This window comes from Rhineura floridana, chromosome 22 (genome assembly GCF_030035675.1).
Source record: "Rhineura floridana isolate rRhiFlo1 chromosome 22, rRhiFlo1.hap2, whole genome shotgun sequence".
Lineage (NCBI taxonomy): Eukaryota > Metazoa > Chordata > Lepidosauria > Squamata > Rhineuridae > Rhineura > Rhineura floridana.
The window spans coordinates 10,670,862-10,694,493 of record NC_084501.1 but is presented as its reverse complement, the minus strand read 5'-3'; the positions used below and the strand labels follow the sequence as shown (position 1 = coordinate 10,694,493).

Sequence of the window (23,632 nt, the reverse complement as noted above, 5' to 3'; positions counted from 1 at the left end):
TGAAAGGCTCTCCCAGCTTCCTGAGGCGATGGAGGGAGAGAGCAGTGAGCAACTCCTCGCCCAGTTTTTGGCTACATCTAGCCCAGCAGAAAGAGTTGTGACGAGAGAGATGAAGGTGTTGTTACATAAACCTGACAACCGCACACAGAGTGTTGTCCAGTACCTCCACTCCTTGTGACTACGACCAGGTTTGCCCCAGCACTTTGGCTTCTGCAGAACTTCCACATCTTCGTGAATTCATCAGGAGAACTTCAGAAGCTCCGAACCTGCTCTAGGGAGAGGACTGAGACTTAGCATTTGATCGTCAGCCTGTGGTCGACCCCATCGGGATAGACAGCTGGATCTTTGCATCTTCCAAAAGCACTGGCAGACTAGAGACAAAACATCCTCAGCCTAAAAGGATATTCAGAGCACCACCACTCCAGTCTTAAGTCTGGCTTTCAAGGATCATAGCACCCCGAAACATGCTCTTGCTTGTGCTGCTGGCAATGCCAGCAGTTCTGGGCCCCAGCGGCACAGCCGTGGCACTCTCCACTTGCCAAACCTTGGACCTGGAGGTGGCCCGGACACGGCGGGTCCAGGCCGTGCGAGGACAAATCCTCAGCAAGCTGCAGTTGGTGACGCCACCCAAGGAAGAGGAAGGGGTGCCTGAGCAGCTGCCCCCTGAGGTGATGTTGCTGTACAACAGTGCACGGGAACTGACACGGGAGCGGGTGGCCTGCGGCGGACGGAGTGCTAGCAGCAGCGAGGAAGAGGAGTACTACGCCAAGGAAGTGCAGCGTGTCGACATGTTGCCCGCTGGGCATGCTGACAGTAAGGGGTGTGAAGAAGAGGGGTAGTAGGGAGGGGCCGAAATGGCCAAAGTGACAGGGTCAAAGTTCAGAGCATGTGAAGGAAGGATGAGTATATTAGGAGGAAGAATGTGGAGCACAACCAGAACTGGGGATAGGTCTGTCTGGAATCGTCAGCCATACCTAAATGAAGCCTCCATTTCCAGAGGCAGTCTTTCAAATGCTGGGGACAAACAATAAGAGGAAGGTGGCTCCTGCCCTCATGCGCTACTTGTGGGCTTCCCAAGCAGCATCTGGTTGGCCACTGTGAGAAATAGGATACTGGCCCAGGTGGGCCCTTGGTCTGCTCAAAGAAACATAGGAAGGTGCCTTATCCCAAGTCAGACCACTGGTCCATCTAGCTCAGTATTACTTGCACTGACTGGCAGAGGACATTCCCAGCCTTATCTGGAGATGACAGGGACTGAACCAGGGACTTTCCGCATGCAAAGTAGGTACTCCCCACAGGCATGTGGCAGGGCTCTAAGATATTCTTAGAAGGCAAAACAAATAGGAGGATAGGAGAAAGGTCCCATCCGCAGGAGCATATTCACCACTCAGTGACCGCATTTGCATGTGTGACTGGGCTGTGGCTGATTAACCACAAATGGTTTCCTATTGTCTTTCAGTCACAGTAGGTTGTTGTGTCCTATGCACAGAGTTATCATCAAATAGCAAGGGATCTCTGAAAAAAGTAGTGGATCATGTTTTTCAAAATTTCAACAAATTAAACATTGGTTAAAATATATACAATATGTATTTGGGGGATGGAGTTGTGGCTCAATGGTAGGTAAAGATGGGCAAATCTGACTATTTTTTTGCTATCTCATTTTTCCAATCTTCAGTTCTCCATATTTCTGTAGCAATTTGCTATTTTTTAAAAACTGATGAAAATTTTTCAGCGTTTCAGTGCAAATTTCTCCTAATAAACACATCTTTTGTGTACAGTTTTGACAAATATACAGTTTTGACTGCATTGAATTTCCATCCACATTCCTAGTGGCAGACAGGGCCGGTGCCAGGCATGATTGGGTCTTTGGGCACCAGCCTGCCCTGGGCCCACGGCACCATAGTCCAACACCCCCCCATACATGCACTGTGGGGCTGATAAACCTACCCACGTGCCCCACCTACCTCTCATGTCATGTGAATGATGTCCGCACATAGCGCACATGCCTGCCATCAATCAAGATGGTGGCAGGGGCATCAGTCCCTTTGGGCAGCCCCTGAATGGCATTCAGACTGTTGGGAGACTATGGAGCGTTGGGTGGGCTTATTGAAGCTCACACTGTCCGTGTTGAGGGGAGCTCCATCTCCGTGAACTGCAGCACGGTTGGGTTGCAGGACCCAACACTGCTGCAGATTACAGAATGGGAGCGCCACCCTCCCAACCCTAAGGAGGGCCCCATCTGGGCTGCAGGGGCCCTTGGCCAGGGCCCAATCTGGCCACCCTCTGGCGCCAGCCCTGGTGGCACAGCAGATGGCTTTGCATACAGAAGGTCTCAGGTTTGATCCCTGGCATCTCCAAGTAGTGCTGGGAGAGACCCCTGCCCGAAATGCTGGAGAGCTGTTACCAGTCAGAGCAGATCAGGGATTCCCAAACTGTGGTCCATGCGCTTCACTCAGGTTGTCTGCAGCATGTCTGCATTAAACATTCATATTGATTTTTAACTGTATTGATGTTGCTTCTTTTTTCCTCATATTGTATTTTAAGGTATTACAATTTGAATTCTATGCAATGCAAACTGTAATAGAAGAAAACATAAGAAATAAAAGAAGCAATAAACATACAATTCAAAATCATACCGCACCCAGTACAGTGCTTTAAAATGAAAAAAACACACAGAAAAATAATTAAGTGGTCCACCAAAACCATTGACAATTTTCAAGTGGTCCGTGGGGGAAAAAGTTCAGGACCCACTGTGGTAGACAATATTGAGCTAGATGGGTCAGTGGTCTGACCCAGTATAAGGCAGTCTCCTATATATGTATGTACTGATTGAAAAAATATTGACAATGATAGATATTACTAGATAAATAAAACAGGCACACGTATCACCCGCCTGTGGACAGATTGGCTTTCAGTGAATCAAAAGAGGTGGAAGAGGAAGGGTTCTGTTCTCTCCATCTCCCTAATCTTCCTCCTACGATATCTCTTTTTTCCTTTCCTGCAGACTCCATTGCTAGCACCCAAAACAATCCCTTCTTCCGCCTTCTACGTTTTGATGTCTCAGGTGCTGAGCCCAACCGCAGCAGCCTCGTTCGGGCCGAACTGCGTGTCTATAGAGTTTCAAACCCCCGGGCACAAGCCACGGAGCAGCGCGTGGAGTTGTATCAGGTCAGAGGCCCATAAGCACCTTAGGGATGGACAGATCCGTCCAGGCCAGTTTCTCCTTTTCCCAGTTTTGAATTCAGTTCTTCACATTTCTGCAGCAATTTGCAATCTTCTTCTTTTAAATCCTCATGGAAATCTGTCAGCCTTTTAGTATGAATTCTAATACACCCATTTTCAAAATTAGTTGAAATTGCTTCCAAAAACGTGTACAATGCATTTTTGTATGTTATTTTACACTAATGCACACATAATTATGCGTACTTTGCCATAAGAGATGGATTTTTCATACACATTGCTTGGTTGGAGCACTACAACACAAGATTCAAAGACCTGTGAATTTTGAAGGATAACTGTGTTTCGGTTTGCCTAGTAGTTCAAGAAGTGCAAATTCGGTAGTTTCTCATTAAAATGCAAAGAAAATCAAATTTCTCCCCCATCCCTAAGTGTCCCGCACCCACTGGCACAAAAGACTCATAGCCAAGACATTCCCATTGCTCCCATCATCCTGCTTTGCTCTCCTTGGGGAGGGACCACAGCTCAGTGGGTAGAGCAGCTGCTTTGCACGCAGAAGGTCCCAGTTTCAATCCCTAGGACCTCCAGTTAAAACAGGTGTGGGAAACCTATGGCCCTTCTGATCTGGCTGAACTACAACTCCTATCAGCCCCAGCAACCATAGTCAATGGCCTGGGATGATGGGAGTTGTAGTCCAGCAACATCTGGAGAGCAAAAGGTTCCCCACATCTGGGTTAAAAGGATCAGGTAGTAGTAGATGGATGAGACCACTCTCCTTCCCCATTACTGCGTCTTTTTATTTTCACTGCAAAATTTACCAGTGGAAAGCGGACATTTTTCTCTCAAGAAATGCCCAGTGCCTTTGTAACAGCCAGACAGAAATTTACTAGGTGTGGCTTTCTCCCAACATGCAGTTTGTACTACTTCTGGGGAAATGGTTCATACTGGGTTTCTGGCTGTTTTGCAGCTGTTGTAGATACAGGGCTTTGGCCAGTGGCGGGGTGGGGTGGAGAGTTCGTGTAGTTTGTGTTGTGTGACTGAGCTCTTCTGCTTTGCTGAAAAGAACCTGGGCCTGGCCACAGCATGTTGCATCATAAAGTTTTGGCTCTGGCCTCTCAAGTGCCTGGGAGGGGGATATTTGAAGGACCGCCTCCTTCTGTAGAAACCTGCCCATTTTGCTGAGATCATCAGCTGATGCCTTGCTTTTGGTGTCCTAACCCTTCAGAGGTTAGGTGGGTGGTTGGCTGGCTGGCTACACAGGGCCCTCCTCTCACATGTTAGGAAGCTGACTTATATACTGAGTCAGACCACTGGCCCATGTAGCTCATCACTGTCTACACTGACTGTCAGTAGCTCAGGCAGGGGCTTTTCCCCCAGCCCTACCTGGACACGGCGGGGATTGAACCTGGAATGCTCTGCCAATAAGCCACAGCCTTTCGCCTAACCTAGTCACTGATATTACTATCTTTTAGTCCCAGGAAAAGGCTCAGGTTTTGTTTTAGCTTTTAGTGAGCAGCTCATGTTTCTATTGCTATAGATGCTTTTTACTTTGCCTAATTATTTCAGATTGCCTAATTATTACAGAACACAGTTGAGGAACCCAGTTGCGGCTCTTCAGGCCTCTCTAGCTGGTCCTTGAGACTCTCTCTAAGCAGCGCCTCCTCTCCTCGGGCCACGCCACTCACCAGCCCTGCCTCTGTGCCCTTCTCAACTGCTTTATTATGTCCTTGAACTGTGATGAGGCTCTTGCTAGGGGAGGGGTGAGAAATTCGATTCAGTTTGCATCTCAAGCTGAATCTATTGAATTCGTACTTTCCATATGAGGACCAAAACACAGCTATCCTCCGAAATTTGTACTAATTTGAATTTTGCAATTCAGTTCACCAACCAATGTTTACAAAAATGCATAGATTAGGGGAAATTGTGCAAAAAATTAATATAACTGAAAATAACATACAAAAATGCATTATATGACAAGAAATGGCTTGCAAAAATGTGTACATTAGTCAAAACTGCCTACAAAAATGTGTTTATTAGGAGCAATTTGCACTAAATTCTGGATATTTTTAATGAGGATTTTAAAAAAAATCACAAATTGCTGCAGAAATGTGAACTGAATTTGATTGGAAAAATGGGAAACGGAGGAACTGAAACTGACAGATCTTCACATCCCTACTTTTGCTTTCCTGAATGGAGGGGGCTGTGCGTGTGCATTACCCTCTGACTTTTGCATGGCTGGATTGTTTCCTACCATACAAAGGTAAGAGTCACATCAGTTGCTCTGCCCAGTTTTGCCTCTGGCCCCGTCCAGCACTGGCATGCAGCCTCCGGAAGGTTGCCTGCAAGGGAATGTGGCCCTCAGGCTGAAAATGCTCCCCACCCCTACTTTAAAAGGCTTTCATTTTACCCCCAACTTGTTTATTTAGCTGTATTTATTGTATCCACCCAAAAATACAGTTCTTAGGGCAGCTCACAAAAATAAACAGGATAAAATACCTCTTTAAAAATGTCATTAAAACAATTGCAGCATTGACACACCCATTCGAGACAGACCTGAAACCAAATTCACGGCATCACTAAAAATGTGATGCAAGAAGCAAGGGGATATAAATTCAGATATTTATTACAGATTTTAAGGTTGCATCCAAACATACACTGAAAGCACATTTCAAACAGATGAATCCTGAGAACCGTAGCTTAACCCACATTTCAATCAGATTTATTCTGGAAACTGTAACCCAAAGAATACTGGGAACCATACCTTACCTCTCACAGAACTTTCCAGTGCATTTTAACAAACTTCAGTTCTCAGAATGCTTTCGGGAAGCTCATTTGCTTGAAATATATGTTGTGGATGTGACCTAAAAGACCAGGAAAATAAAAATATTATTTCATCTGGTGTTAAAAAACCCATAAAGAAGGCGGCAGGTAACCCTCTCTGGGAAGGCTATTCCACTGGGGTGCCATCACCAATAAGGCCCTCTCCTTTGTAGCTACTCCCTCCTTCTAAAAAATTTTATAAGCAACCCTGAGGACTGTATGAAGAAAGTCAGGGTGTACATTAAAAAAATAAATAAAACAAATTCAAAATCTTCCCAGGTGATATGGGCAAGGGAGCCTTCAGGACCAACTCAGCGTTATGTGGGGAGCCGGACATTGCGGCCAACTGATCAGGCGCAGTGGGTGTCTTTTGATGTTACAGATACCATCAGCCAGTGGCTGGATAAAAGAGGTGAGAGCCTTTCTCCTCTTAAACCTATTTGTGCTGAGGGAAGATTATTAGTGGCCTGCTATTTTACTCGCTTGCCAGGTTTTTCTGATGCCAGTTAATGGTAAACTGTAGTGGGTATCCTCTTCTGACCCAGCTATCATAATTATGACCTGTTTTAACATGTTTAGATGCCCTCTCCCCACTTCCAATTCAGCTAATCACACTGAGAAATCTCCTGTCCCTTTAACAACCCTGCAACATCTCCCTTGGCCTCACCTATAGGTGGGATGGGGAACCTGTGGTCTTCCAGATGTGGTTGGACTATAGCTCTTGTCATCCCTGACTACCACTGGCCATACGGGTTGGGGCTGATAAGACTCAGGCATGTAGGGTTACCATCTCATGTGGTATGTGTGTGTTTCTAGCCCAGCACCTGTATCTTTTAACATCAGCCAGACACACACAGAGAAATCAGCAGGTAAAACATTTCCTGAAATCAAGGTAATGTAGTAGGGGAAAACTTTACCAGATTAATTCCTATGATGTGGGCCAGGCTCCTGTTAAAAGGCAAACAAGGAGCACCAGGGCCGGCAAAAACAAAAAGTGACAACATGATTTACTTCTGGCTATGAATACTGTCAGAATTCTCTGTTTTAATTCTCCTCCCCTCTGTATCTTCCCAAGAGAGAAACTTGGGCTTCAAGTTGGGAGTGCATTGCCCCTGCTGCACTTACGTCCCTGCTGGAAATACAATTAACCCAAACCACAGTGAGGAGTTGGAGGCCCAGTTTGCAGGTATGGACATAGGTGGAGGCACCTGAAGGAATCCCATCCCCTCCCCCCTCCCCCACATCTATGCATGACGGAGCTGCTTTCTATACGTACACAGGCTTGGATGATGGTCTTATCAAGGAGGCACGGAAGGGGCGTGCGAGACCCCCAGATCTCAGTGGCAAAGCTCCCCACCTGATTCTCACTCTGCTGCCCCCACATCGGTTAGAACGGTCTTCTAAGGGCCGGCACCGGAGGTCAGCCAACACCCCCAGCTGTGCCAGGTGAGGAAATGAGGAGATACCCACAGAGTGTTGGGTCCTTAAACATCCAACAGTCTTCATGCACACACATGAACAGGGCTGTGTGTGAAAATAAGGTTCACCGAACACTAGGAACGGAAGGATCATTCAGTTTTCGTTTGCTCACTTTCTTGTTTTTCCGATCTTAAATTCAATTTCTGCAGCAATTTGCAATTGAAAAAAAAAATCCTCATGAAAATTCTCCAGGATTTTAGTGTGAATTTCTCCTAACAAACACATTTTAGTAGGCAGTTTTGACTAATGTACACATTTCTCCTAATCTAATGCATTTTTTGTATGTTATTTTCACATATATTTGTTTTTAGGCATACTTCTTCCTAACATATGCATTTTTGTAAACATTGTTTGGTTGGGAAATGGCACTGCAAAATTTAAATAAATGCAAATTTCGAAGGATGGCTGTGTTTCAGTTCTCATATTGTTTCCCAGAGAGTTAATTTGCTAGATTCAGCTTGAACTGCGAACTGAATTGAATTTCTCACCTATCCCTACCCACCTTTGCGTGGTTTAGGAGACCGGAATGCCATTGGTCCCAAGCGAACGAGGGATTGATGAATCTGTCAGTTTCAGTTTTTCCTCAGCTCCTGATTTTTCCAGTCTGAAGTTCAGTTCTCTGTATTTCTGCATCAGTTTGTGATTTAAAAAAAACCCAATAAAAATTCATCCACATTTTAATGCTATTTTCTCCTAATATATTTTTGTATGCAGTTTTGCCGAATATACACATCTTTGCAAAGCGATTGTGTAACAAACCCGCTTCCCCCCCCCAAACTGAACATTCTACAGTAAGAAAAGTGATGGCAAAATGCATTTAACACTTGCTTAAATGCAACATCGTCTAAGCTTCCCGCAAACATCAGAACAAATGTTCAATAAATAGCCGCCATCATCTACCCTTCCTGCAAACTTTGTGAAAAGAAATCAGGATGGCATCCTCAAAGAAACTGGTCATCTAGAAGTGCCCTTTTTTCAAGGAGTTCCATGGAATCCTGGGGGGAGGGAGAAGAGAGAGGTAGTGATTAAATGACCCCTAGTGATTGATGGATTGTATAACAGTCCCTACCTTTTATACATTCTATCAATTTGGCTTATTCATTCTATCTCCACTCTTCAACAAGAACAATTGTGCTGGATATAACAGTCCATCCAGTGCTTGTTAGGGACTGTCCAGATTTCACAAACTGGGCACAAAAATCACAAGCCCTTGTTGGTCCCCAGTTTCTGACAGTCAGAATTATGTCAACTCTAAACACAGAGACTGTATGTCTTCCTATAGTGACTCAGTGGTAGGAAAAAAAACTGTAATGATTACTCTTGATCTTCTTCTTGTAGCCCTTTCCTCCTTCAGCAAACACCCATTTAGCCCTAAAAAGCAACCTAAAAGTATTTCAAATATTTTTAAATGTATTTATATACATGCATAAAATAAAATCTAACAACATCCTTTCTCACCTGTTTCCCCATCTCCTCATAAATTCCACCCCATATCTAATTTTCTAACTAAATCCTATTCAGGGTATGGATGGATTTAAGTTAGTTGTAATCAGTGGCGCAGAGTGGTAAGCGGTGGTAACGCAGCCGAAGCTCTGCTCACGGCCGGAGTTCGATTCCAACGGAAGGAGGAAGTAAAATCTCTGGTAAAAGGGGTCGAGGTGCACTCAGCCTTCCACCCATCCGTGGTCAGTAAAATGAGTACCCGGCATACGCTGGGGGGTAAAGAAAGGCCGGGGACGGAACTGGCAATACCACCCCATATATACGGTCTGCCTAGTAAACGTCGCAAGACGTCACCCTAAGAGTCGGAAACGACTCGCACTACAAGTGCGGGGACACCTTTACCTTTTTTAATCATTGATTTCAACGTGTCTGCTCTGAGTAGGTCTTAATTGCATACAATCCATGGAGTCAGAATTTATATATTTTAACTACTCCACATTTCTACCAAGAAAAAAAACACCCCAGAGCATATGCAGAATGTCTTCCTCTCAGTAACTGACCAGCTGCTGCCTTCTCCTCACGCACTTAGAATTAAGCAGGGCTTCCTTCCAGTGTAAATACTGAGGTACCCACACAGCCATTCTTTTCAGTTTGGAAAATGGCAGGAAATGCATTGAAAAGTGTGGGGTGAACAAATAATTAACGGGAAGCCGTGCAAACACCCTGCAAAGCAAATCAGCATGAATGCAGAATGAACGCTCATTGTCATGTAACCGTCCCGTAAGCAAATCAGAACAAATGATCAATAAAGACCGGATATAATCTGACTTCCACATAAGCCTTATATAAGCAAATCAGGACGAATGTGCTATAAACATGTCTAGAGGAGCCCAAAGGGGAACAAGATTAAAGTTCTCATATCAATGCAACCTAAGGAAGGTTGTCATCATCAACCATCACAACACTGGGCATTTTTTTGTTTCAAAAGGACTGTTGCTATTGACAAAGACTTAATCTTTCATCACCCATATTGAGGCTTTGCATCTTCTTTGGGGTCTTGGTGCTGACTTCTTCCTGCCCCACCCCTCAGCCACTGCCATATCCTGCGACCATGAGTTCTGTTGATTGTTGCCTAGGCTGGGAACCTTTTTCAGCCCAAGGGCCACATTACCTTCTGGACCTTCCAATAGCCACATGCCATGGGTGGGTAAAAATGGGCCTTTTGTAAATTTAATAAATAAATAAAAATTGGGTGGAGCAAGAAATATATATTTTACCTTTGTACTGTAGGCTTGTCTCTCCATACACTCACGGATCCCTCTTTATGCTTCATCTGTGCAAGCAAGAGTTCATGGGCAAATTCCAGCCAGGCAGAAATACTGAGGGTGTGAACCAAGGCCAGCGAGGAGTGTTGCCTAGGAAGAGTTCCAAGGGCCAGAGAGAGAGGTCTGGAGGGCCACATTTAGCCCCTGGCCCTGAGGTCCCCCCGACCTGGTTCACACGGTGTGGGAATCTCATCTTTATTATCTCTTCCTGCTCCCCACTCCCCCATCTTGCTCCAGGAGTACAGATCAGGGATGTTGCCTCCACAGCCTGTACATCGATTTCCGCAAGGATCTGAAGTGGAAGTGGATCCACCAGCCAAAAGGCTACAAGGCAAATTTCTGCGCAGGGAGCTGCCGTTACGTATGGAGCACAGACACTCAGTACAACATGGTGAGAGCTGCACACAAGGGTGTGGTTGTGTCCCTCCCTGAACCCCAACTTGCAGCCATTCCCCCCTCTCTTATCCTATTGCTGAGGGTCCCCAATTCCACAGCCCCCTGTGCCAACAGACATCATCTCCGGTTCACAACTTTTCCCCACCCTCTCCCAATTGCTCTGCTTCCTTGTCTTCAGACTAAGAGCCTGAAGAAGAAATTCATTCATGACAAGGGACACCTGTAACACAACAGTGTGGTGTGCTCCTGTTCAGGGTGCCAGCCAGCCATGCTGTCCCCTCCACGATACTCCAGTCCGTTCTATCCCTTCCCTTCTTAGTTTACCATTCCAACTGCAGGCACTTCCAGACTGTTGCTATTTTTGGGTAGGATTCAATCATATACCAGCAAATTGAGGTTACACAATTATAGTTAATGGGGAGGGGCTTGTGCAACAAACCCGCTTCTCCCAAAAGATTGCTCTTTTTGCGATAAGGAAAGTGACAGGAACTGCACTGGGAAGTGTGGGATAAGGCCATGCTGTCTAGGCTCAAATCAAAATGAATGCTCATTAAATAACTGACATCATCTAATCTCCTTGCAAACAAATTAGGATGAGTGCTCAATAAACAGGTTGTCTGGAAGCTCCTGGATATTCAACATTCCATGTCTGTTGAACATCCTCAATCTGCACTGGGCTATAGGGAGGGGTCTTCTGCAATAAACCTGCTTCTCCCCAAAATATCAGACTTTTTGTGATAAGGAAAGAGACTCGGAAAATGTACTGGAAATTGTTATTGTGGGGGTGAGGAACTTTTTCTAGCCGGAGGGCCAGATCATCTCCTCAACCCTGGCAGGCCGAAATTGATAAGTGGGCAGTCACCCACTTGTCAATCACCTGATGTCATAGTGATGTCAGGTCATGCTTCCCTGTGACGCTCTGATTTTCGGAATTTAAAAGTGAACTGCAGGACTTTCTAACATGGAGGGGATTGAAGGTGCATCCCAATCTGTTCATCAGCTGATGGATGGATGCCAGGAGTGCATCTTTAAATGCCTGCCCTCACTAGTGATGTCATTTGGTGAGTGTGGTTTGAGGGAAATGGCCTCATAGGACAAACTGGGCCCCTTGGGGGGCCATGACTGGCCCGGAGGCCAGGGGCACCCCATCCCTGTGTTATTGAATAAGTGTTCTGGAATACGGGTGTCCCGTGTTGATGCCACCACCGCCATCTTGGATGATAAGCATGTGCATGCAGTGTGCTGACTCTGTGATGCCGCCAGCCCATGGCAGGGGGCTGTTGCCTGGGAGGGTAGTCCCATGCTGCAATCAGTGCCAGCATTGGAGCTAGCACAGATCATGGAGTGGGATCTACACCGACCCAGCCTCAGCTTCAGGGCCCCTCAGCCAGTGCCCAACCTGGCCACCTACTGGTGCCGGGCCTGAGCAAGGGTGGTCAAATCTGTCCATTTTGGTTTCTATCACTTTCTTGTCTTTCCAATCTTAAGTTCAGTTCTCTGCATTTCCACATCAATTCTTCTTTTAAAAGGTCATCATGAAAATGCATCAACATTTTAGTGCAAATATCTCCTAATATACATATTTTTTGAATGCAAACTTCCCCAATACACTGGATTTTTGTATGTTATTTTCATGAATATGTCCATTTTTATTATTTATTTATTTATTTAGTTGCATTTCTAAACCGCCCTATAGCTAGCAGCTCCCAGGGCGGTATACAACATGATAAAACCACAATATTTAAAATACAGCAAGTGTGTATTGCGCAGACAATATAAACATTATATAAACAAAGTGAAAGAAAACTAAAAAAAATAAGATTAAAAGCTTAAATACTTTAAAATGCCTGGGTGAAGAGGTGGGTTTTTACCTGGTGCCGAAAAGATGACAGAGAAGGCGCCAGGCGTATCTCATCTGGGAGGGCATTCCATAATTTGGGGGCCACCACCGAAAAGGCCCTAGATCTTGTTACTGTTCTCCGGGCCTCTGTATGGGTTGGGACCCGGAGAAGGGCCTTAGACGTTGAGCGGAGTGAACGGGTAGGAACATAGCGGGAGAGGCGTTCCATCAGATATTGCGGTCCAGTGCCGTTAAGGGCTTTATAGGTAAGGACCAACACTTTGAATCTGGCCCAGAAACATATTGGAAGCCAGTGCAGTTGGGCCAGAATAGGTGTTATGTGGTCGAATTTCTTCGTCCCAGTAAGAACTCTGGCCGCAGCATTCTGCACTAGCTGAAGTTTCCAAATCGTTTTCAAAGGTAACCCTACATAGAGAGCATTACAGTAATCCAATCTAGAGGTTACCAGAGCGTGAATAACTGAGGCTAGGTTCTCCCTGTCCAGATAGGGTCGTAGTTAGGCTACCAGCCGAAGCTGGTAGAACGCATTTTGTGCCACCGAGGCTACCTGGGCCTCAAGTGACAGAAGCGGATCTAATAAGATCCCCAAACTACGGACCTGTTCCTTTAGGGGGAGTGTAACCCCATCTAGGACAGGTCTGACATCAACCATCTGAGCAGAGGGCCCCCCAACTAGCAGCATCTCAGTCTTGTCAGGATTGAGCTTCAGTTTGCTCTCATCCAGTCCATTATCGCGGCCAGGCAGCGGTTCAGTACAGCAACAGCCTCACCTGAAGAAGATGAAAAGGAGAAACAGAGCTGCGTATCATCAGCATATTGCTGGAAATGCACTCCATGCACACTTTCCCCTAATATACACATCTTTATGCACATTTTTGAGAACTGCACTGCAATCTGCAGAGAAGTGCAAATTTACAAGGATAGCTGTGTTTTAGTTCACATATTTTTTCAGGAAGTGTGAATTAGGTAAAATTGTTTATTATTATTATTATTATAATACTTTTACTTTCCTCGCCAATATGACCCAAACCGACTTTCAACAACAATGCAAGTTGTATCGAATTTGTTCTAGGTAGATGGGGCAGCAAGGAAGTAGAGGTGTCGTCTTCAAAGAGAGGAGGACACCTCTGACGGGCTGCAGGGTGGCAGAACTGGAGAAGCAGGGCAGGTGACTTCCCTAACGGCTTCTCTCTTCAACCTCACTATCCCACAGGTGCTCCCCTTGTACAACAAGCTGAACCCCGAGGCCTCTGCTGCCCCTTGTTGTGTTCCCCATGAACTGGAGCCCTTGACCATCCTTTACTACGTCGGCCGCTTGCCCAAAGTGCAGCAGCTCAGCAACATGGTTGTGAAGTCCTGCCGCTGCCGCTGATGGGGGGCAGGAGACTGGTCTCGCGGATGATGGGGAACTCGGCTAATTGGAGCGGAGGGACATCCTTATCTACCCCACTCCCACCTCTCTGTCCCGAGGCCACTGGGAAAGGATCGTTGACCTCACATTGCTCCACCCACAAGTATGAGGTTCCAGCCTTTTTGTTCTGACCCAGCCTACTGGGGAAGAGGCTTCACCTCCTTCTGTGGCTCCACCCACCAGTGAAAGACTCCTCCCTCTGGCTCAGTGAGGTTCACAAATCAGTTCAGTTCACAAATAAGTGCTTTCACCTGGATAATTTGAAAGGAATGGGTGGAGTCTCTTCTTGGCTAACTACGTATGGGTATCCTCTTCACACAAATTCAGTGCTTTATTTTCTAAAAAAAACAAATACACTGTGACTGAAGTCAGGCCAGACCCCTTGTGTCCTAGACGCCCTTGTGTAGGGCCCCGAGGGTGATTGCTCTGCGGTATAAGAATGGCTCTCAACATATGCTCAGAGGTATTCTCCCATTTAAGATTCAGTCATGTGTTTTCAGTGTGTCAGCCTCATGCATGTGCTCTAGGTGATTCACATGGCTCAGGTCAAGCCCCACACAAAGGGCAGAGATCCGTCTAACCTGGGATCTCTCGAAACCACTTTAGTTTTCTTAGGAGAAAACCCCCCACAGTCCTTGGGATCTGGCCACACGCACACACGCACACACTCACTCACTCACTCACTCACAACCGAGTGCCTGCTAAAGGTTTGGCTCAGGGGCAACAAGTGCAAACAGAGGGCAGAGTGGCATGTGGAGAAGCAGGTTGACAGACAAAGGCTTCCTTGATCAGGAAAGGAGAACATAGAGCGGCCAGATAAACAAGACTGTGTGTTTGTTATGAGAGTGGGGGAAAGGAGGGAGAGATAGGAAGGAAAGCAGACAGAGGGGAGGGGGGGGCTCAGCTCAGCTACAGGTAAATATTTGAGAGTGGAGCTTTGTGGTCTCGGAGCTGTGTGTAAATATGGCACAGATGGAGACGCAGAGTCCTCTGAGCATCTCCGTGCCCGACACTGAGTTCTTCACATGAGAGCACACAGTTTAACTGTGGACTTCACTCCCACAGGTTGAAGCAACGGCCACCAACTTGGATGGCTTTAAAACAGGATTGGGCAAATCATGGAGAAGAAGGCATCAGGGGCTACTAGCCACAATGGCTATGTTCTCCCTCTGGATACCGGTTGCTGGTGAATCACAAGTGGGGAGAGTGCTGTTGTGCTCAGATCCTCCCTGTGGGCTTCCTATTGGGTATCTGGTTGGAGAGCAGCATTGGTCAGCTGACTGGAAACAGTGTGCCTCTGGAGACCAGTTGCTGGGAATCGCAAGTGGGGACAGCTGCTGTTATGCTCAGGTCCTGCTTGTGGGCTTCCCAGAGGCATCTGCCTGGCCACTATGTCAAGAGGATGCTGGACTAGATTGGGCCATTGTCCCGATCCAGCAGTCAACTCTTCTTACGTTCTTTCTAGGGGTCTGGATTAGGACATGGGACCAAGGAGATGTACTGAACTAAGGAGGTGGCATATCACTGATCTCAACCCCCCCCCCGCATTTTGGTAGAACCCTAACCTAAGGAGGATTTAGGCAGAGCCAAGAAGTTTTGGGGAAAGGAGTTTCACTTGCCCTCAAAAAACTCTGCCCCCGCCCCAGGAGTCAGTCAGCTGTTCATGGCTACTAAGCACACTCAGTCTTCGTTGAGCTGTTTGGGGGTATTTCTGCAAACCTTGGAGTTCCCCAAAGCACACCGTTACTTCCTTCTTGTGTGTGGGTAGTGCTGTTTTGATGAAAAAAATAATGTCACTCACTGCTGGACCATTGGAAATTGAAGGAATGATCATAAATATATCCATGTCCAGAGCCTAAAGCTTCCAAGCATTTATTTTTTTTAAAAAAGAAAGGGTCTAGTTCAGCCAAAGCATCTATAATCAATTTTGTTGGGTGAATGAATTAAAATTATCAAGTGCAACTCTGTGGTCTTGCCTTTTCTCCTGCCCAAGGCCCCTTTGAGGCCTCCACATGTTGTCTTTGAACATTGAGTACCCATGGCATGGCACACAGCACAAACTGCTCTTGAAATCTCCCTATCCTTTCCAAAGGGGTTTGCTCCACGAGGAAGAACACACACACACCTTTTCAAGTGCACAGAACTAACTGCACCATTCTTTGGATCATGGCCTAAGTCGGTGGAGGGGGCCTTTTTCCAGCTTGAGGCCCATTTCCCCCCTTCTGGGAGCCACATGCTAGTGGTGGGAGGCAGGGCCCGAGGCAAAAGAGGGAAGAGCAATGAATGTAAATTTTTACCTTTGTACACTAGGCTAGTTTCAACACACATTCACACATCCCTTTTATCCCCCATTCAGGGAAGCAAGAGGTGTTAGCAGAGTTCAAGGATGCATTCTAGCCAGGCAAAAGCACGCATGGAGAGTATAAAGCAGGGTCAAGCGAAGGGTGGGGGCTGGGGAGAATTCCAAGGGCCACATAGAAAGACTTGGAGGGCCACATCCGTTCCCTAGGCCTGAGGTTCCCCACCCTTGGCCTAAGTGTTTAACATAGCCTTGCAGACTGGCTCATGGGAGGCATGCTGCCCGCCTGTGAGTGAACAAACGCAGATTGGCAGGGTTGGTCCACGCGTGCAGCCAGAGGCCCAAAACTGGATGCAGCTTCAGAGGAGGAGCCAGCACTGCCTGTTCCTGTATGAATCACCCTGGGTGTGAAAAATCAGCCACTGAGGCCCCTGCTCATCCTGCTACCTTCTGAGTTGCATCGGATGAAGATGGAGGTGGATGACGGTGAATGGTGAAAGAAGACCTCTTCTGTTTTGGCATCCTGTCCCTGAAATTCCCTCTTCCAAGAGGTGCACCTGGTGACCTCTTTATTTTGTATAATGTATTCTGGCTTTGCTAGTCATGGGAAGAGGAAGGAGCTATATTGAAAGAAGAAAAGGTAATGCAAGGAATTAAAGCACCTCTCCACTCTCCCTATGGAACGGAAGCTGACTAGGGGGAATGAATTACTAATTCCCTCTGCCAAGCTGAACAGCAAGCAATAAAATGGGCAGAACCAGCCAACGGTCAGCTTTTAATTAACACTGAAAAGGATCTTTGTGAATGCAACTTACTGTGAGCCTGGTGCCCTCCAGATATTGCTGGACTACAACTCCCATCATCCCTAACCATTGGCCATGCTGGCTGGGCTGACGGGAGTTGTAGTCCAAAATATAGTAGGATCTTGGCCAAGAGGAAGGGCATTGCTGGATGACATAGCACAATATGAAGTGGTATGTGGAATATTCACTTTTAATGCCATTTCCACAATTTGTGTAAAAGCAATGCCTCAGCAGCACAAAAGGGCCCCAGCAGGGAAGCAATGCCAACCACCTCCCTCCCTGCCACCTGAGGTTTTATCAAGCATTGCTTATACATTTCCAAGCATATGTCTGAAGCCATAAAGGTTGGAAACTTGGGCAGCGTACACACCATACATTTAAAGCACATGATCCCACCCCCCAAAATCCTGGGAACTGTAGTTTGTTAAGGGTTCTGGGAATCGTAGCTATGTGAGGGGCAAACTACAGTTCCCAGTACTCTTTGAGGGAAGTAATGTGCTTTAAATGTTCAACAAAAACTTAATAACAAAGGTTGAATTCTGCATCCAATACCATATTCTTTTTTGTCCCCCCTTATTTTTAACTGCCCCTGCCCCCTGCAGTTTTTTGCAATCGTAGTTAGCTTGCCTTTATGATATTGTTGCTTAACGATCACCACTGTTTTCCAAATAATGTCTGTACTCATTAAGTTACTGTAAGCTGCTGCGTTAAGGCTCGCGTGAAAAAATGGGGACATAAACATGGAACTAAATACAATTCTGCACTCTCACAAAATTGCAGCATACACACAAGTCCTGCACCAAGGGGATCCTCTCTTTCAGTCTTCCCCAGCCCACAGGGAAAAAACCCAAGAAAGGACTATTGGACAATGCAGTTTGAAAAGCAGGTATAAATTTACTTGTTTTGTTCCCACTTCTCACCACTGCTGGTGGTTTCAGGGTTGGGGTGGAGATGCGCAAGAGGTTGGATGGGCTTCTTTTGCACAGCATCTTTACTCAAAACGCTCCTCTTCCCTGCAGTTGGAAGTGAAGATTGTCCACCTGCTGCTCCATCTGGACAGTTAGGGGGTGCACCGGTCCTAATTTGTGCTGGTAGGCTGCAGTGGGGTGGCAGAGTGGAGGGAAGAGCAAGGTCAGTGTTGCATATTACATCTCTCCACTTTTTCCACCATCACATCACAATGTGACGTGTTGAAGAGCATAAGTTTCTTGAGTCTGCAGGCACCTTGCTCTGCCTCTCTGAGATGAAGGCCACACCTCTGCAGGAAAGCCATTCCCACAAGCGTAAGAATGTCAGAAGAGCCTGGCTGTTGGATCAGGCATTTAGACACAGTGGCCAACAGAGAAGCAGCAACTGGCAGCAAGTAGGGAACCCAGACTGAGGGAGGAGGGGATGCACTGAGGATGTCTCATAGCTGAGTGGAAGAGCACCTGTTTTGTATGCAGGTCCCAGATTCAGTCCCTGGCATCTCCAGATAGGGCAGAGAGAGACTCCCTGCATAAAACCCCAAAGAGCCACTGCCACTCAGTGTAGACAATACTGAGCTAGATGGAGCCATGAGGACTCATTTTATGTCTCAGAGAAGAGACATAGCTCAATGCTAGAGCACATGCTTTGCATAGTAAAATGTCCCAGATTCAGTCCCTGGTGTCTCCAGGTAGGGCTGGGAGAGAGCCCTATCTGAAACGCCTGGATAGTCTCTGCCTGTCAGTGTAGACAGTACTGAGTGCAATGGACAAATAGTCTGGCTCAGTATAAGGCCCCTTCCTATGTCCAAGGGCCTTCAAAACATGCCTTCCCGATAGGATGGCCATGTGTCCTACTTTACAGAGGACAGCCCTCTGTTTAAAGGCTGGGAGGGAACCTTTGGCCCTCCAGATGTTGCTGAACTACAACTCTCATCAGCACCAGCAAGCACAGCCAATGGCCAGGGAGGATGGGAGCTGTAGTTCAGAAACATCTGGAGAGTCCAAGGTTCCACACATGTGCTTTTTTTGAAGAGCTACCTGGTCCAAGCCCCGTTTTATGATAATGAATCGTCGAAAGAGAGGGCCTTGAAATTGCCCATCACCACTGAGCACCTGGATGGCAGACTAGGCAAGCTGCCTGCTCACAGACTTCCCCATTATGGCAAGATATCTTTTATGTCTACTAGATATATTTTATGCCAGTGTGGTGTAATGGTTAGACTGAGTGTTGGACTATGACCTGGAAGGCCAGGGTTTGAATCCCCACTCAGTCATGAAGCTCACTAAGTGACCTTGGGGGCTAATCACTGTGTCTCAACCTAACCTACCTCACAAGGTTGTTGTGAGGATAAAAAGGGAAAGGGAAAACCATGTATACCACTTTGAGCTCCTGGGAGGAAAGGTGGTATGTAAATGAAATCAATCAATAAATGGCAGCAATCATTTCTAATTTTCTAAATTTACACCTATACATATAAATTAGCTAAATTTACACCTATACATATAAATTAGCTAAATTTACACCTATACATATAAATTAGCTAAATTTACACCTATACATATAAATTAGCATGTACACATTTTATATGAATCCTTGTCCCTTTTTTGGGAGGTGATGCAGAAGTGACGACCTAACTTCATCGACAGGAATCCCACTGAGAGGGCAATGTGTCTTTGTAAACACAGAAGTGAACCTGCCTTGCAATATACCATCCCTTGCACCCTCCTCAGTTCCTTACCAAACAGGGTTTCCATTAAGATGGCCAACACCTCTTCCTCCATCACTTCCTGGAGAGGCAAGGGCATCTAAGGAACGGGGATGATAGAGAAGGATTAGGGAAATAGGTTCAAAGTTCTCAAATAGTTCTTCCACTCACCCACCCACCCTCAAGGTTATATTTTGCCTTCTTTTGAAATACAACAATTCTTCCCCCTGCCCCCAATTTTAAATCTTCTGAATTTGAATATTCTGAAAACTATACTATTAATGGTTGTATAATTATGATTAAATATTCATTCATTATTATTTATTACAATTATTCAATTCTTACTACATGAAATGCCTCAAAGTGACTTAACAACTGTAAAAAAACATACAAATACATAGTCTACCTAAAGCAAACATAAAAAAGAATAAAACAGTATTATTTAGTAAAGAGGTCCCAAATCAATAAAAATAAAAAGGGGAAGGGAAAACCATGTACAGTGCACCACTTTGAGCTTCTTGTATAGATCCCCAACTGATTTTGATATAAGGGGAGTTGGTGAAAGAGACTTACAGCTGTCTTGATGTCCCGCTCATGTTTCACAAGTCTTTGCTTGTAACTTTTATCCTAGGAGGAAAGAAAAAAAAGTCCATTCAATTATAGGTTGGCAGTCTCCACCTTCTCAAAGTTCCATGGTACTAGGGATGGAAGGATTTCAGTTTTCAGTATTCCATTTTTCCAGCCTTCAGTTGGGTTCTCCACATTTCTACAGCAATTTGTGTTTTTTTTTAAATCCTCATGAAACTTCCATCAGAGTTTTAATAAACACATTTTTGTATGCAGTTTTGACTGATGTACACATTTTTGCAAGCAGTTTTCCCTGATATAATTTATTATTTGGGCAATTTATATACCGCTTAACTATAACAGTCTCTAAGTGATGTATACTGCATTTTAATATGCTATTTTCATGAATATATTCATTTTTATGCACACTTGCCCCCAATGTATGAATTTTTGTAAACACTGTTTGGTTGGAGAACTGCACCACAAAATTCAGAAAAGTGCAAATTTGGAAAGATAGCTTTATTTTGGTTTGTGTATTGTTTCAGGAAGTACAAATTTGGTAGATTCACCTTTAGATGCGAACTGAATCAAATTTCTTCCCCATCTTTATTTAGTACCCAGGTTCCATCCCCTATTTTAGATATAGGCTCTCCTTGACAATGCTACACTCACTATGTATTTATTTAAAGTATTTATATTCCACCTTCTTGCAAAACATCAGGGCAGTGTACAGTACCATAAAAACATTTAAAAGCAATACACAACAGTAATTAAAATGACTGGCTACTCAAGAGACATTTTAAACAGCTGCATTGGCCTGTCGGTACAAAGACAACTTCAAGAGATGCCTGAAATTCAAAAGTGAGGGTGCCTGCCGAATCTCTGCTGGAAGAGTGCTTCACAGCATGGGACCACCGACACTAAATGCCCAACTTCTGGTTGAGGACGGTCAGGCCTCTGTAACACGGGGGACAATCTATCAATCGTGTTAAATTCAGAGACCCACAATTCTTTTTCCCCAATCTCTGCTGGAAGAGTGCTTCACAGCATGGGACCACCGACACTAAATGCCCAACTTCTGGTTGAGGACGGTCAGGCCTCTGTAACACGGGGGACAATCTATCAATCGTGTTAAATTCAGAGACCCACAATTCTTTTTCCCCACCCCAAATCTGGAAGGCAGTTCAAGATTTTGACGCCTAAGGGGAAAAAATCAAATGGTGTCCTTCCCCAATGGTGTTAAATATCAGCATGTGATGAGGAAATGCCTCTTCCAACACAGCAGGACCAGGCAATGACCAAGTACCAACAGAAAGAGCTCAGCTCCTCCCATGTGGGGTAACCCACAAAATCCCAAATCCCCCCCCCCAATTTACTGGAAGATACCTTGTGGAGATGGCTCTCTCCACTGTACTTTGGGCAAGGCTGATTAGCACATCTTTGCCACAAATTTGAAAGTGGGCACAAAATAGTTGAGCAGGATTCCTACCTTGAAGGACGATCCTCTTTCTGTGGCTCTTCTGCCCCTTCTGAACATTTCTGCAATCACGTTTCAACAGCACTCTCCCCAAATGCACAAACAGGTGCTGTGCTGTCCCAGTCTGCTTAATGGCAGGGGCTGTCCATCTTTCTTCCCCTCTCCCTAAGTGGACCCCACTGCTCATTATCTTAGCCATAACGGCACACACCTGAGTAAACTGGTCCACTTGATACCCACGTTGGTGGGCTGTCCGCCAGTGGGAGATTCGTTGCCCCATGTTCCAGACAGAGCTCCCCATTCCTAGCCAGGGTGAAAGGAAACAAGAGGTTAGAAGCTGGGTTTAGTGTAGGGATGGGCAAATCTGTTAATTTCAGTTTCTTGTTTTTCCCAATCCTAAATTCAATTCTCCACATTTTGGCATCAGCATATAATTTGTTTTAAAGTCCTTACGAAAACTAATGTGTTTCTCCTAATACACACATTTTTGCAGACCAATTTTCCCTGACAGAATTCATGTTTGCATGTTACTTTCATTCATATATGCACATTTTACCCCAGTATATGGATTTTGTACACATTATGACGTTTTAAAACTGCACTGCAAAATTCAGAGAAATACAAATTCAGAAGGATGGCTGCGTTTTGGTTCGCATGCCGTCCATAAAATTTCAGTGATCTTGGGTAGTGGGAGGTAATTTATTTATATATTTATAGGTATATAGCCAAGGAGAGGTGGTGAGCTACCACAGAAGTCAAAGGCAAGGCTATCTATGCCTTGTTCCTCGCTCCCACTCCTCCCATGGACGGGTTCCTCGTTGCACATCTGCTGTGCCCACTTGCAAGTGTGTGCTGTTGTTTAATGCCAGATCAGTACACAGTAAGATCACACGCATCCATGATTTGATCATGGATGAGGGTGCCAATTTGGTGTGCACTACTGAGACCTGGTGGGTGAGCTGGGAGGAGTTGATCTGACCCAACTTTGCCCACCTGGTTACTCGGTGCAATGCCAGCACAGGCTGCAGATATGAGGGGGAGGGGTTGCTGTGGTCTACAGAACTTTCATCTGTCACCAGGAAACCACTCTGTCTTGGAGCTGGCTATGAGGGCCTACATCTTGGTGTCAGACCAAGGAGACAGTAAACTAGGATTGCTGCTGGTGTACCATCTACTCTGCTGCCCGGTAGCTTCTCTAACTGAACTGATGGAGGCTGTCTCAGCTGTGGTATTGGAGGAGCCCAGAATGATAGTCATGGTGATTTCAATGTCCCTGCTGAGGCTGCCTCTAGTGTTCTGGCTCAGGACGTCATGGCCTCCATAACAACCACTGGACTGTCTCAATTCGGAAGCTACAGCTAGTGCAAAATGTGGCGGCCAGACTGCTAACAAGAACTTTATTATTATTTTATTTATTATTTATTAAATTTATATACCGCCCGACTAGCAATAGCTCTCTGGGCGGTGAACATAAAACTGGGCGGTGAACTAAGCGGTCTGAGCATATAACACCTGTGCTAGCCCGTTTGCACTGGCTTCCAATATGCTTCCGGGCCAGATTCAAAGTGTTGGTACTTACCTATAAAGCCTTATACGGCGCGGGACCACGATATCTGTCGGAACGCCTCTCCCGCTATGAACCGGCTCGTACACTACGGTCTACTACGAAGGCCCTCCTCCGGGTTCCGACTCATAGGGAAGCCCGGAGAGTGGTGACAAGATCTAGGGCCTTCTCAGTGGTGGCCCCCGAACTATGGAATGGTCTGCCCGAGGAGGTGCGCCTGGCGCCGACACTATCATCTTTTCGGCACCAGGTTAAAACCTTTCTCTTCTCTGAGGCATTTTAATTCCTGTTAATTCTACATTATTATATTTTGATTTTAGACTGTACAGTTTTGTG

General features: G+C 45.8%; 2 protein-coding genes across 2 annotated transcripts in view; one reads left to right on the top strand and one right to left on the bottom strand.

Moving 5' to 3' along the window:
• The first annotated feature begins 369 nt into the window (after positions 1 to 369).
• LOC133374725 (transforming growth factor beta-2 proprotein-like) lies at positions 370 to 13,974 on the top strand. Its single transcript, XM_061605924.1, has 7 exons — positions 370 to 813; positions 3,005 to 3,168; positions 6,277 to 6,409; positions 7,073 to 7,183; positions 7,278 to 7,443; positions 10,482 to 10,635; positions 13,715 to 13,974. Exons 1-7 carry the CDS (start codon positions 465 to 467, stop codon positions 13,871 to 13,873), a joined length of 1,236 nt encoding a protein of 411 aa, XP_061461908.1. The 5' UTR covers positions 370 to 464; the 3' UTR covers positions 13,874 to 13,974.
• Positions 13,975 to 14,200: 226 nt separating this feature from the next.
• LOC133375024 (trichohyalin-like) overlaps positions 14,201 to 23,632 on the bottom strand; it is a 37,275-nt gene continuing 27,843 nt past the window's right edge. Inside the window, exons 14-18 of the mRNA XM_061606476.1 lie at positions 21,944 to 22,035; positions 20,262 to 20,315; positions 19,722 to 19,788; positions 17,935 to 18,110; positions 14,201 to 14,250 (exon numbers count right to left, since the gene is read on the bottom strand). Coding sequence (XP_061462460.1) covers positions 18,010 to 18,110; positions 19,722 to 19,788; positions 20,262 to 20,315; positions 21,944 to 22,035 — 314 coding nt within the window. The 3' untranslated portion in view covers positions 14,201 to 14,250; positions 17,935 to 18,009. The remainder of the gene's footprint in view (positions 14,251 to 17,934; positions 18,111 to 19,721; positions 19,789 to 20,261; positions 20,316 to 21,943; positions 22,036 to 23,632) is intronic.

Coding starts and splice junctions, on each gene's coding strand:
- LOC133374725 (XM_061605924.1), top strand. CDS start 465: ATGCTCTTGCTTGTGCTGCTGGCAATGCCAGCAGTTCTGGGCCCCAGC. Junction 6,410..7,072: donor CCAGTGGCTGGATAAAAGAG/GTGAGAGCCTTT, acceptor TATCTTCCCAAG/AGAGAAACTTGGGCTTCAAG. Junction 7,444..10,481: donor AACACCCCCAGCTGTGCCAG/GTGAGGAAATGA, acceptor ATCTTGCTCCAG/GAGTACAGATCAGGGATGTT.